This window comes from Rhinatrema bivittatum, chromosome 8 (genome assembly GCF_901001135.1).
Source record: "Rhinatrema bivittatum chromosome 8, aRhiBiv1.1, whole genome shotgun sequence".
Lineage (NCBI taxonomy): Eukaryota > Metazoa > Chordata > Amphibia > Gymnophiona > Rhinatrematidae > Rhinatrema > Rhinatrema bivittatum.
In genome coordinates, this window is record NC_042622.1 from 91,370,512 (window position 1) to 91,386,229 (window position 15,718).

At 42.2% G+C, this 15,718-nt stretch overlaps 1 protein-coding gene across 3 annotated transcripts in view; it reads right to left on the reverse strand.

Annotated features, from left to right (window-relative positions):
- VAV2 (vav guanine nucleotide exchange factor 2) overlaps nucleotides 1–15,718 on the reverse strand; it is a 332,307-nt gene that overhangs the window by 48,110 nt on the left and 268,479 nt on the right. For all 3 annotated transcript variants that reach the window (XM_029614922.1, XM_029614921.1, XM_029614920.1), the window contains exons 7-8: nucleotides 12,574–12,642; nucleotides 10,761–10,861 (exon numbers count right to left, since the gene is read on the reverse strand). In XM_029614922.1, coding sequence (XP_029470782.1) covers nucleotides 10,761–10,861; nucleotides 12,574–12,642 — 170 coding nt within the window. The remainder of the gene's footprint in view (nucleotides 1–10,760; nucleotides 10,862–12,573; nucleotides 12,643–15,718) is intronic.

Consider the following 15,718-nt stretch of genomic DNA (forward strand, 5'->3'; position numbering starts at 1 on the left):
GGTCCCCAACCTTATTGTAAAAATCCTACCTTTGTTCATCTTCCCCTTGGATACCTAGCCCGTCCTTGTCCCTTGGTGTGTATGGAGATCCAATTGGGGTCTCCTGCTCTTGTTCTTCCTTCTTTAGTATCTCTTTCATCCTTTACTCATTGATGTTTATGGGGAACTTCTCTTGGGGAAAAGTCAGTGGGAACAGGCAAGTTCTCTGCTCTGAAATCCCAGTGGGGAAGGGGGATCCAAAATTCTCCCCACTCTGCTAAAGTCCAAAAAATACTTTAAAGGTTAAACTGGATATCTCTTCTGCCTTCACTGTATCTCGCAGCAGGATCCATCACTGGTGCTTGCCCACCTAGGGTTTAGAGTAGGCTCACAGGTCTTTGGTCACCTGGTGAGAGCCCTTTTGCCCCTAAAGGGTATCAGGCGTAAAAATCTATCTCTCTGTAAATTAGTAAGAGAAGGACCTTCTGACAGGGAGTGCGCAGGGAGGTGTCACATCTAAAATAAACTCCTTTGGGTGAAGCTGGGAGGCCCCATCAGAGAAAAGAAAAAATACATCTTTACTCCTTGACTGCTTCCTCAAACTGAACCCTCTGGTCTATCAACATGGCTGGGCTAAATAGTCTTCAGGCATCCAATCCAGATTCTTCAGGTGGGAGGGACTGAGGGATATGGGTGACTCCTTACTAGAGTGTTAAATCACAGGGACAATGACATCCGGTGGCCAGACCGGAAGGGTCTGCCATATATGCTAATCTATTTCATCAGGGTTATCCTGAATATCTGACCAGTTACGGACCCTCATGTACTGGAGTCTTATGTTACTAATACCAGTGGAGAGGGGTTGGGTCAATTTTCAAAAAGTGGCTGTACAGCAAAGGTAACTGGCTAAAATTAACTGGTTATTATCAGTCCAGGGGTGCACACACTCTGTCCTTAAGGACCAAAACCCAGTCAGGTTTTCAGAATTTCCACAATAAAAATGCATGAACTCTATTTACATACACTGCTTCCATTGTATGTAAATCTATCTCATGCATATTAATTGTGAATATTCTAATGATCTGACTGATTGGGTGTGCCCCAAGGACTAGGTTAAGAAACTCTCTTTTAGCCAAACTTAACTAGCTAGGTTTTCGGGTAGAAATTCTCTTATACCTAGCTGGTCAAAATGCAACTGGCTAGATTTAGGCCAGCAATTGCATGACTGAGGTTAGCCACTTAGCTGGTTAATGTTGAATGCCAGTGCTTACTGGCTAAGTTATAAAGTGCATCCCGTGAACTCCTTCGGAGCTGCCCACTTTTTAACCAGTTAAATTTATGCATCTTGTGCATTTAGCTGACAAGGTTTAACTGAAGTTAGCTGGTTAAATATTTTGACAATCAACCTTTATGCAATTTGCAAAGACGGCAACTTTTTTCCTCATTGGCTGGGTTGGGCTGCTTTTCTTTGGGTAAATGAATTTCTAAAACTCTTGCACAATGAAAATGGAGACAGCAAATGGCCAACTACGTGGTCTGGTCTAGCAGATACTTACTAGAAGAAGGTAGAATTTCAGCCTCTTAGATCCTAAGATGTCTTTTGATACAAAGTCAGTCATGAAATATTCACAAAGATTCATACCAACTTGTGTTAATTCATATTGAAAAAAGGAATCAGAATTGGATCTGGATGAAGTCAGTCAAATATTCATAGATCTGACTTTAGGTAAAAGAGTTTGTTTCGTTCCTGTCTAATGGTCCATAATCTGAGTCAGGTTACATATTTACACCACTTGCAGTAAAACTAGGCATGCAAAACAGACAGCCCCAGTACAATGCACACCCTTGACGGTCCAGACAGACCTTTTAAGAAATAGGTAGTTGGAAATAAACAATACATGAGTAATTCAAAACTATTTTAAAAATCCCATCTCAGCCAAGAACAAAACAGAGAGATGCATACAAGACAAGTGCTGCTTGCAGGGGGTGTGTATGTGATTTCAAGGTGGCCCTGCTGTCTGTGTGAGATCTCAGAGCTGCCAGTCCTTCTCCCCTGACACAGCTGATTCAGCTTTAGGCCAGGCAGCTTTCTAGTAACTTTCAAAGTCCTTTGTGAGCATCTTAAACCAACAGGGTCGGACACATCACCAGTGCTTGAGATATGGTTCTGCACCTGGTGTGGCACTGAAGAATGATGCTATCTGTGATTCTGCTGAGCCTGTATGTACAAATCTGAGGATATTTCCACAGCAGCGAGTCCTGCTTGGGTAGTCTTCAGATGGCATGCATTTTGGCCCCACAAGCAAGTTCTGACATTCCTCTGATTTACAACCTTTCAATAACACATGCAATTTTACATTGCTCTGTGCTTTCTCTAGGACTTTCCAGACCATAACAGCTCAGTCTATCAGGTTGCATGGTTACTTTTAAAGCCTAGAGTGAGTCTGCAATGGGGCTTTCTGGAGGTTTTTTCCTGCATTTGGAGCTTGGGGCTACTGTTTAATCATTCTCTTGTAAGTCACTACCAGATAAATAGTGAATACACTAATAAATTTAAAGGACTCAAATTGTATGCATGCCTATTCCTATAGCAACCTAAACTTAACTGAACAAAATTAAGGTGAAGGCAGCAGTCATGAAGCAAGAGGGGAGTCTTCCAGTCTTTTGCATCGAGTGTCTGTTGTGGGACCGTGGGTAGCGGACCCATCTCTGGTGGTATATGTGTAACCCTGGGCGACGACGCAGCTGTAGAGGAGCTCCAGCAAGCGCCGAGGCAGATGAGAGGCGTCCGAGTGAAGGCTGGGGTATATGGACCTTGATCTCCGCTGCACCTGTGCAGAGTAGAGAGACTCAGACAACGCAATGTTTGGTCTCATGAGTGGTCCTCTGACTACTCCTAGCCCTTTCGGACATGCCGCACAGAGCAGCAACTGTGACAGGGCGAATGGTGGTCAAAGGATGAAGACATCAGACAAAGACGAAGACTCAAAGACGTGAGGACTTCACGAAGAGACGAAGATGAAGAACTTAGATGGAGTCTCAAGGGTTAGAGGTCTGAGCTGGTACTGCGACAAGACGTGCCCTACACTGCCCAGCAAGGCAAGTCATGGACCACACATGCATGCGCCCTACTTAACCAGGCAAGGCAGGTCACGGACCACGCTTGAGGTTCCCAAGACAGGTTGCTTGAAGAGGTGAGACAAGACTCACGGTTGATTGAAGAGGAACTCCGAAAGAGTCACAAATTGCTTCAAAAATACTGAGTAGATCCAGGGTAAAGTATGACAAGACTCAGTGAGATCTGAACCGAGACGCGCCCACCCGGCCAGTCAAGGCAAGGCAAGAACCACGTCGAGCGAAGCAGGACATTATTAGAGTCCATTATCAGGATGACACAGTCGCAGGGGATTCCGAAGAACCTGGCAGTAAAATAGGACCTTAGAAAAGGACCTAGGGGCCGAACCCCAGGAACCAAGGACTCGGGGTCCAGGACTCAGCGCGGGAGCATAAGTAGGACGCGGAGTATGGCTCTGGAGCTCGGAGGTAAAAGCAGGATCCATCCGGTGGAGGCGCAGTCGAGGGAAAGGACTTTAGAAGATTTGAAGAGGACCAGTGGCAGGACATCTGGAACTTCCAGGTTTAAAAGGTTTGAAGAAGGACCAGTGGCAGAACATCTGGAACTTCCGAGGTTATAAGGTTTGAAAAAGGACCAGTGGCGGGACATCTGGTTCTTCCGGGTTTAGAAGGTTGAAGAAGGACCAGTGGCGGGACATCTGGAACTTCCGGGTTTAGAAGGTTTGAAGAAGGACCAGTGGCGGGACATCTGGAACTTCCTGGGTTTAGAACTTGAAGGGTTTCAGGACTTTGCTCAATTTCTTCCTATGTAGATTTATATTATCTGCTTTTCTAATATAATTTGTTTCTTATTACTGATTTGATATTTATTTATTCAAGCTTAGTTGATGTTTGTTTACTGTGAAAATGAATAAACATTGTTGTTTTTTTAAAGTTTGGTAATATATGCGTGTATATCTTTTACAAAATAGCGACCATCGGGCATACTTCTGAGCCTTGCCCCAGAACTCTATGAGCCTATTGCTTTTTTTTTCCCCACCAGTAAAATGTACACATGGAATGGGAAATACACGCGTGTACTTTGGAGCATAGTTTATAGAATACTAGCATAAATCTCTGAGCAATCACTTATGCGCTTAAATACTGTACCATGGATAGGTCTGAAAGTCAGACCTTATGCAGACTGTTTTCAAAATTGCTCACTTAAGCTCCTCCAACTCAGACTTAAGATTGTAAGTTCTTTGGACCAAATGATTTATCTGGTAAATAACCAGAGCCAGCATTTTATTAACAACCTTTGTTTCCAGTAACTATGATTTGCTTTTTAAGGCCTGTTCAAATGAAGAAATCAATATGAAATGCAAATATCAGCTAAAACTCTGTATTTCCACATTTCCCCAAGCAATTTCTAAGGGAAGCCTCATACTTAATGTGAAGCCCACCCTTACGGTTTGTTCTGAATGTGGATGGTGTGCACTCTGTTATTGACTACTGAATGGCGTTTCATGTCTAGACACTAAATTAATCCCACAGAAATAAGAGCCCTGCTGCTAGGATTCTTTAGTGATTCATGTCTCTGGATGTATTAAAGACATTAAAGGATATTCAAGCACATTTCTGTCTTGCAACCTTCCTCCTCCCCACACCTTCTGCTCCGATGCTCCCTCGACCCAACAAAACCATAGTGTGGCATGGAGCCCTCGCTGGATATCCCACCAGCATGGGGGGAGGGGGGGGGAGGCGGGGAAGACAGAATTGCACCTGGTGCAGAGAATGAGCCTAAGAGACAGCGATACAATGATACAGTGCTGCACACAAGGTTCACTCTCAGCCTGATGTTACTGCCTTTCCTGCCCTTCCCAAAGTGATTATCAGGGGCTGCTCAGTGAGCAGTAACATTCCTCCCTCATAGAGAGACTGCAACTATCTGTGCCCCTCTTCCTCTCAAAATCCGGGTCAGTTCAATGCTTTCATTAAGCTGCTAACTATTTAGACCAGGGGTCAGCAAACTTTTTCTAAATAGGGCCACAATCCCGATGCTTATTGGAACCAGCGGCTGGGGGAGACCCCCTTAGAACTCCGTGAGAAAGGGGAAGGGGGTTGTACAGTGGCAAGTATACCACACAGTGAAAGGAGCAAAGCAGCAACCATTCCAATAAAAATAATAATTCATAAGAACATAAGAAATTGCCATGCTGGGTCAGACCAAGGGTCCATCAAGCCCAGCATCCTGTTTCCAACAGAGGCCAAACCAGGCCACAAGAACCTGGCAATTACCCAAACACTAAGAAGATCCCATGCTACTGATGCAATTAATAGCAGTGGCTATTCCCTAAGTAAATTTCATTAATAGCAGTTAATGGACTTCTCTTCCAAGAACTTATCCAAACCTTTTTGAACCCAGCTACACGAATTGCACCAACCACATCCTCTGGCAACAAATTCTAGAGCTTAATTGTGTATTGAGTGAAAAAGAATTTTCTCCTATTAGTTTTAAATGTGCTACTTGCTAACTTCATGGAATGCCCCCTAGTCCTTCTATTATTCGAAAGTGTAAATAACCGATTCACATCTACTCGTTCAAGACCTCTCATGATTTTAAAGAGCTCTATCATATCCCCCCTCAGCAGTCTCTTCTCCAAGCTGAACAGCCCTAACCTCTTCAGCCTTTCCTCATAGGGGAGCTGTTCCATTCCCTTTATCATTTTGGTTGCCCTTCTCTGTACCTTCTCCATCGCAACTATATCTTTTTTGAGATGTGGCGACCAGAATTGTACACAGTATTCAAGGTGCGGTCTCACCATGGAGCGATACAGAGGCATTATGACATTTTCCATTTTATTAACCATTCCCTTCCTAATAATTCCTAACATTCTGTTTGCTTTTTTGAGTGAGCCGACGATTTCAAAGTATTATCCACTATGATGCCTAGGTCTTTTTCCTGGGTGGTAGCTAACAAACAGAACAACATCAAAGAGTTAAAAACTGATAAAAATGTTCCCAACACCCATACAATATTTCAAAACAGACACATCAAATAATACCCAATAATTGAAACTAATATGGATTTTAAAACATTCCCCACTCTCCATACCTGGAAACTTTTGATTTCCAGATGCCCTGAGATTGTCATGGATTAGCAGGGAGAGAGGAAGGGGGGTTGTTGCACACACACGTGTTCTCTTCTCTCACCTATCACGCGTACGTGCTGTCTCTCATGAACACAGTCACACATGCTTTCTCTCACCCACGCACACACACATGCTCTCTCACACCCCCAAAACACAATGCCCTCTTTTCACCACCCACACATGCTCTCTTCCCCAACCATACTCATATGCCCTCTCTCACCCACCCACCCACCCATACACAGGCTCTCTCTCACCCAGAGGTGTAGCGAGGGTCTCTGGAGCCCAGGGGCCAATACATTTATGTTGTCTCCCCTGCATGCCCCTTTTCTCCCTCACCATCACCCGCCAGCACGTCACCACAGGGCACCACCATGCAGGGCCAGTGCTAACTTTTTTGTAGCCCTGTGTGAACAATTACTGTGTTGGCCCTTCCTCATTTTTTTTTTTTTTTTACATTTTCTTTGTATTCTTTTTCTAATCAGGGTCAGTGCAAGGGTATTAGGCACCCTAAGTGAATCTTACACTTTGTGTCTAGCCTTGTCCCCACCACAGCCCTTGTCACACACTATTTCAAATTGTGTATTTATAATAAAAGATTTTACATGAAAAAGGACACTCAAAGTACAGTCTTTTGAAGTAAAAATAACACAACAGCATGTATATTATATGTACATGCACTGCTGTGGTGTCAACCAGAAAACCCTGCATAAAAGCCAAAAAGACCCTTGGAACATATATGGTATAAGGACTATTGTAATGCATGTTGGGTGTGGGCTTGGTCCTCAGAAAGCCAAGAGCAAACTAAATTATAATTACAATATAATAAACCTCCCATTGCAAAACAGCACTAACCTCCAGCACTCAGTTACAACCCTATGAAAAGGAGACTGTAAGCATTACATCAGGCCCTAAAACACCAATTTACCTCCTATAAGGAAAACAGAACAAACTAAACTTCTACAGATCCCTACATTGAAACGACACATTAGCAGAATACTTAACCTCAATCACAAATGCAGAACAGAAAGGCCCTCCCCAAATACAGAATAAAGTGAACATAAAGTATAAATGGAAAAGTACAGATATAAACTGCACTGGAAACTGCAACAAGTCAGACTCTGTATGTAGTGCACCAATGGAAAAACAAAAGTATCACCATTCCTCAGAAAACATCAAACAATAAAATCAAGAAATATAAAGCATCAATTATAATAGTAAAACCATACTAATAAAAAGAATTAGTATTTCAAAACAGCAGATGAACAGAATAACATCCATTAATTAAAAACTCATATTTTTTTTCATTTCCCAAACACTAAAACAATATTTCAAAAGAGCATACACATCAAACACTGGTTTAATTAAGATCAATAAGGATTTTTTAAAAATCACTCACTCTCCATACCTGGGAACTTTAGACTTCCGGTCAACCTGAGATTGCCGTGGAGTAGTGAGAGGGGAAGGGAGATGCACAAACTTTCTCCCCCCCCCCCCTCAAATACACACATGTTCATCCTCATGCTCACACAGACACACTCAAACATTCTTTCAAAACTCACACACGGTCACAGACACACCCAAGCTGGCTGGCTCCCTCTCTCTCAGGCTCACACACACACTAGCTCCTCTCCCTCTCCTCCATACACACATATGGTGGCTCCAGTCACTCTCCTCCACACACACATACATGCTGACTCCTCTCCCTATCTTCCACATACACACACTCGCTCCACTCCCTCTCCTCCACACACACATGCTGGCTCCACCCCTTCTCCTCCACACAAACATACACACACATAGGCAGGTTCTGGCTCAAGTCCCTCTCCTTCAGTTGGACCGCAGGCTTCCTCCACCTCTGCCGCCGGACTGGATGGTCTCCCCTGGCAGCTGTGGGCCTCCTTTTCTTCTGCCACGGGGCTGGATGGGCTTCCCCAGACACTGTGGGCCTCCTCCCAGTGGTGTAGCCAGAACTGATTTTTTTGGATGGGCCCAATGTTAACAAGGGTGGGCTGTAGGCATACAGGTCTAAACCCTACTAGTTGTACTCTTATTGATAAATGCCTTAGCATACATCTTACAATGGGTTCCTAAGTAGTCTACAACAGCCCTTATGCATCATGAGTGAAACTTTTTAGAATATTTTAACTCTATTATTTCAAGCACTTACCAACATAAAACATTTCTTATTAATCTGCATTAATTTTATATTTATTGTAATTTATAAATACACAAGAATATCAGGTAAAAAGCAAAGAACACAAATATCAGAGCCAATCATTCATGTCATAAAACAAATATCAATGTATTCTTTCATGAATCCTCTTTCCAGAAAGACAAAGATCACCATAACTACAAAAAATAGCAATAATCATAAGAATGGGTGCAGAGCAAAACTAAGTTCACATTACAACCCAACATGTAAAAAAAAAAACCTATTTAAATTCTGTAGTCACCACAGCAAAAAAACAAACAAACAACTCCCTCCACTGCTAAACATTTTGTGAAGTAACTCAAATTCCTATTAAAATAAAAGGCACCTAGAACCTTGCCATACCATATCATAACAGCACTGACTCTCAGGACTCAAATAACAGCAACCCTATGAAAAAGAAGCAATGCAAATATTACACTAGGCCCTAGAACATTAATACTCCACCTATTGGATTAACAGAACAAGCCAGAATGCTACAAATCCCTACAGATAAATTACACACTAGCAGCAATACTGTACCTCAGTCACACACAGGAAGAACGCAGACCGACCCTTATTTAATACAGAAATAAGGAGCTACCATTTAGAAATAGAAACATGCAAACAAAACTGAAATAGAAAGTCTGAGAAATCAGACTCTGAACAGTGGAACCCTAAAGAGCAAAATGCAAAATTATAAGAAATGCACATATCCAAAGATGACATATTCCAATTGCTAAAATCTCAAAATATTTTTTTTTAATCTTTCTTGTCTGATCTTTTGAATTTTCTAATTAGTTGGTCCTGGTCTCTTTTTTCCACTTTCCCCTTGTCAGTCTTTTCCTAATTCTTTCTCCGGGGTTATTCTTCTCTTTCTTCACTCTCCTACCTTCTTCCCTTCCTCTTGCTCACACACACACACAAAGGCTCATGCTTTCTCTCACAAACTCCCTTACACACACAAGCTCTCATTCTCACACCTAGGCTCCCATTCTCACAAACACAAAACACTCAGGTTCCCTTTCTTACCCCCACATACACACCCAGGCTCCCATTCTCACACACAAAATACTCAGGCTCTCATTCTTTCACCACAAACACCCACACTCAGGTCTCCCATTCTTTCACGCACACATACACACAAAATACTCAGGCTCTCATTCTTTCACCACAAACACCCACACTCAGGTCTCCATTCTTTCATACACAAACACCCTCACTGAGGCTCCCATTCTTTCACACATACATACACACACCCAGGCACAAAGCACTGCCACCAAGCTATCACACCAGCCCTTGGGCACTATAATCAGAGCATGTTAAAAGAGTCTGTTCTCCATGAACCAAACAAGTTGGGAGTCAAAATGCAAAGGACTCTGGGATACCTGACTACGCTTCAGATCTGACAAATGTATAATTGCAGAAAGATGCCTATGTTGTAAAACATCTTTGGCACTAGCAAGTCTGTACAGTAATCCTTTCTGCAAACATGAACACACAAGAATCCTCTAATCAGAGCTTTGTTTCTATCTCTAACATTTTTTAGATGATGCACTCATTTATGTTCATCTGAACTTTTAATCTTTATAAAACAACGAAAAGATGAACCAATCGGATCCTGTTCTTTTTGCGGGTAAAGCACTCTTTCAGGGTAATTTTCAAAGGGACTTCTGGGGGTAAACAGTGCTTTGCCAATAGAAATGGCCCTTTTAAAAAGTGCTTAGCTGACGTGCATAAAATTAAACACACCCACCCTGTATATGTGAAATGTAATGCATATCGGAGAGAAGCTTTCATGGGGGGGAGGGGGCTTGGTTTGCATTCATGTGCATATTTTTCAATTTTGAAAAGTATATGCACAAATTTCACCTAAAACTTTCCCTGATGTAAACTTTCCCTGATGTAGATAGTTTTTGTGGGATAATTTTCAAGCATGCCTGCAAATTTATGCAGGCTGTTATAAAATTACCCCCTATGTGTATTACATATAACTAGATTTTGATTTTAAATTTCCTATTGTTATCATTTTGTTCAACCTTTATGGAGGAAACAGCTGTGAAACATGCATTGGAGATGTTAGTTCTCCAGGTTGTGAGTTCACTCCTGAGCTCAATACTGAATAAAGTCTCTTACGGAGACTCTTTCCTGTGCCTTTTTTCTTCTCTGGCTCTCCATTTTGCTGGTGGCCCCTTTCTTGAGACACGTGGGGCCCAGTGCATGAAGTATTATTCCCACAGACACAAAATGGGGAAAAAATCCCTTCGGTACATCTGATCCGTTATCTGCGACTCCCTGATATCTCAGCTGAGCGCGCCCTCATGAATGTTTGAAGCCACCTAAGAATTCAAAGAGCTGTGTCGTGAACAAATCCTTCTCTTACGCACTTTTCTTTGTACTCCAAGAAGACTTTGGCGAGACTGCTTCCTCCAGACAACATGGACAGATCAATGGCTCTCAGAAAGCTGAAGTGCACTTTAATTAGTTCCTAAAAATGAAGAGAGAATCAATACATTTAAATATGAGCACATGAAAGATTCTGGTGTCTTTACAGACTCTTTTCTGCTCACTTTTCCTCATACTTCCAATGAACTGAAGTGCCCTGAGCCTTTCGGGAAACATACCACACTGCAGGAGCCAAACAGATAGACCCCTATCCACACTTCACAATCAAGTACACAGTCCTAGCAGGTCCACAGATAATGCAAACCATTATGATGCTCTTGTTTCAAAGAGCTTACAACTTTGTCACTGTTTTTTTTATGGTTGCAATGTAAACCGGAGTGATAATTAACTCTGTTATTTGAACTTCGGTATAGAAAAGTTATAAATAAATAAATAAATAAATTTTGAGCACTGGGAGATTAAGGGGTAAATAATCAAAGTACTTGAGGTCTTGTAAAGCCTATGGGTATGTTTAATCCTCAGGGTTTCTGCAATAATGAAAGCAAAAGTATGAAAGTACTTTTGCTTCCATTAATGTCCCCTGAAAAATTAACCACAGAGATTTGCACCTGCTTTCTCTATGGGTAATTTTCTGTCTTGATTATACAAACCTATGGATGCTGTTCCATACCCCACCCGCTCCCTGCCCTCAGGAATGCCTCTTGACAATGCAGGCAAAATTGCCTGTACTGTAGAACAATGTGCATAATTTTGCCTGCATTGAGGGAGGGCAATAGTCAAAGTCCCCATGTCCTCAATGTTTTATCTGTAGGCATGAAGGCTTTATTGCCCACCCTTAGTGCAGGCAAAATTATAGATGTTCCTTATTGTCCTTCCAGTGTCTTGTTCATGGTCTGGCTACAGAAGGTGTGGTGCATACACAAACTGAGCTAGGTTCTCACTAGATCTGAAGCCCTCTGTATCAGCCACAAAGCTGGACTGTCAGCAAGAGCCACGCTCAAAGTGGCTAGATTAAACCGTGGAGAGGCAGCTGAATGTAACTTTGAAATAGGATTATGCTAAACCAGCTCAGTCAATGTCAATCAATGGCCAATGTGTCAATAAAACAGCATGCTTTAAAAAAAAAAAAAAAGTCTAGACCGTTTTGGCTTGAATGTGTACACCATGGCTTTCAAGAGTTGTCTGAAGTAGCCTGTAACGTGGATTCCAGTACTTGTAGCTACTTAGAACCTTGTTCAAGAACGCTAGCATGAAGATGGCCCAACTTAGCAGTGCCTCAATCAGTGCAATGGAGTAAAGCTCTAATTATAATCAAATGGAATGGTCCCCAGCCCAGTCAGGTTTTGGATTTGCATGCACCACTGTATGCAAATCCCAGCAATCTGATTCATTGCTGCTCTTCAGTGCTTCATTCTGCATTCCCTGAGCTACTTTAATCAGTTGCTCAGCTCTAGTCCCCTTACTGTATGAGAGGAATAGGAAATATAACTTATTTTAAAATACTCTGTTCCTGCTGGTCTGGCTTCTAATGTGCTGGGTCTTTCCTGGTTAGCTCAGCTCTCTGTTCCTCCTCCTGCCCCTTTCCTGCTTGCCAGATACCCCTCAGCAGCCCCTGCCCTCCCTTTTCACAGTCAGGAATCGGGGCAATGTTTTCTCTCTTCGGTTTAGTTACAGAGCAGAGCTGCGATGGCTTACACAGAAAATCATCTCAATCACAGCGGTGTTTGCAAGTAGCTCACTTCAGACAGACAACGCACAAGAGAGACATTAATGATCTGTTTCACATGGCATTACCTCTAGATTGATAAAAACAGCATTCATGTCTTGAGGGCTCAGTATCTGCTTTAACGGAATCATATAGTTCTGACAAGAGAAATAAAAAATCATTAAACTAATAGTAATCAGTAACAGAGGAGATAATCGTGCACAGGCAAGACAAGGTGTTTTCTCGGTCCCCTAGGGTAAAAGTTGCTGTTTTCAAGTGTCCTGCAAGAACTTTCTACAGCCGAAGGATTTCCAGCGATTAATTTTTAATCACCGAAGACCTGCTATCACCCAAACCATAACGGTGTGCGTTATGTCCTCCTCTTACTGAGTGTTCACCTTTACAGAAGAGTTCAGTCATAACTCATCGGAACCAATTAAGAACTGCAAATGCATGCAGTGAAATTTGCTTCTCAACTAATTAGTTTCCCTGATAAGTAACCTCGTTTCGGTGCTGCCAAGAAATGGCACACAATAAAGCAGGTTCATAAAGCTCATTTGGCTGATCAGAGAGCGATAGGCAGGCTGCCAGACCATTCTGACTCATAAAGGCTGTGCCCTGCTAGGCAACAATCATGGTTCCTGTGCACTTGGACAGTATTAATGGAGGCCCAGACAGTGCTCAGTGTGCTGGGCAGCAGGGTTCCTGGCGGCATCCACTGTTGGCCTCCCACGAGGGATTTGGCACTGTGATATTTTGCCCCCATTGTGACTTTTACATTTGAAAGTGGCAAAAATGATGCTTTTGTGCTGCAACTTCTGTGGTTTTCACGAGACATCGGTGGTCATCGTGCCTGGCTGCAGAGGAGCTACCACAGGTCTCCCATGTTCGGCAAAGAGGGCATTTAACTACAGGTTTTTAACACAAGGAAACTTATAAATGATGTTGCTTGGTGTCCAGAAGGTATTACCTTAGCACAAGTGCACAAAGACATCTCTTACCAAGTAACATGTCTCACCTGAAGGGAGATTATATAATGGACCAAGTATATCGAGGGTAATTTTCAAAAGTTATTTACCTGGGTAAACTGTATGAAAATTGTCCAGCTCTTACCCAATTAAAAGTATGCATGGGGATCAATAATGCAAGTACTTTTATTCAAATCAAAAGCAGGTGGGCCAAAGAGTGTGTTTAGGCCAAGAGAGGGAAATACTACATGTAGATGGCATTTTCATATCTACGCATGTAATATTCACAGTACCTGCAGAAAAACCAGGTGCAAATGTATTTATTTAAAATGTTATATTCTGCCTCATTCAGCTATTTGCTGTTCCAGGCAGATTACAACTGACATAAAACAATAAAAATCAAAACAAAAACATACAAGACATAATAAAAACAGGACAAATCAACAATACAGCAGCTCCCCATTTCTTAGTTATAGTTGCCAAGAAAGAATCCTCATGAATATCTCATGTACAGGGGCATTAGTGCACAGCAGTGCACCTGCACCACCACCTTGAAAAAAATGTGGGCCTTCAGCCACCAAACTGAGCAGGCAGATACTGACAGCCGCACAAACTCAGAAGAACCTCTAGAACTTTAAAACTGCTTCACATTTCCCATGTGTTAAAAAATAACACTAGATACTGCTTTTCACCATGGTTTCATTTTTGTGTTTTAGGCTTACAGATTTGTTTAAGTCATTGATTTTGCTAGCTTTGTGTCTACACTCTGAGGACTTGGAGCTAGGAAATTTAACACAGTAATATTGGCAGAAAAAGACCAAATGGTCCATCCAGTCTGCCCAGCCATTTTCTTATGATAGTAACTGCCGCTCTGTGCAGGTTACCCCCAAGCCTTATGTTAAGTGTAGTAATATTTACAATCAAAAACCAAGCAACTGTCAAACTCATAACAAAATTACTGTAAGCAACATTTTTACAGGGTGAGCAGAATTCTTGATAATTTAGACCAGGGGCGAGCTAACATTTTGAGCCATGGCCCCCGACTTTCCATCCATATCATTTATTGGGCCCCCCCCTCACCAAAGCAGGGTTACATCATGCAGACATATAGATAGAGAGACAGACAGATATGTATATGTGTTTGTGTGTGTGTGTATATATACATATATATCTGCTCTGGTAAATGTTTTGAGGGGCAGGAATGGGATACAGATGAGGCCAAGGAGTTCCTGACAGGTATGCTGAATTCCTGGCCTGGTGTCAAAGCATGGAGCAGGCGTTAATTGCTGAGCGCTACTAAAACTAGTACAGAAAAGCAGGAAAAACTGTTTTCTGTACTGCCTCCTGTTTAATATTGTTGGGATATTAAGTAGGAAGAACAACTCTTTAAAAAAAAAAATAAAAAAAAAAAGTTTTAAAAAAGCGCTGGCAGTCGGGTGCAGGAAGCGGATGCTCAGTTGAGAAGCATCTGTTTCCTGAAGCCCTGGCACATGCACGGGTTAGGAAAATGGACGCTGATAAATTCAGCATCCATTCTCTGAACCTGACTACCGGCACCAGAAGGAGTGTATAAATCAATATTAAAGTGTTGGGCACTTAATATTAATTTATTCACTCCTTCACTTATTGCCCATTGGTCCTTTTCAGGACAGCCTTCTGAAAGGTGATTGGTCCTTTCACTGACATGTGACAGTGAAGGGACCAATCGGCAATTGCCCCAAAGAACTTACAAATAACTTTATGTACCTCTCCGTACTTGATTTGTACCTTAAGGAAGGGTTGGTTATACATGATTTTTAGAACAGGGCAAATAGTGACCTTCTTGAAGGGTGCTGGTACCAGGCTTTCAGATAAAGAACCATTCACAATACTAACAACAGGGTCTATCATAGTTTTGTGCACTGAACTATCCAAAATGGACAAAATCTCTACAGGTACTTTTTCCCCAAGGCAGTTTCACACGAAAGTACACTTGTCTATTCCCTTTGAGAATCGTGCAAAGCCTGTGGGAGAAAATGCCTATGGACTTTGCATCTATGTGGGCACTTTTCAAAATCACCCCCATTATGGTCAGTCTCTTCCCAAGTATGAAGGAATCTCCATCCTAAGGAGAAAGAGCCAGCAACTCTGGTAAAAAAAGAGCCCATCCCCAGTCACTGTTTGATATATCCCAGTTATAAGCCAGCAGGTAAGCAGGCAGAGCTGTGATGTGACCCAGTTTCTGGAAGAGACTTTTGGCCAGTCCTGATTCTGATACCTACTTCTT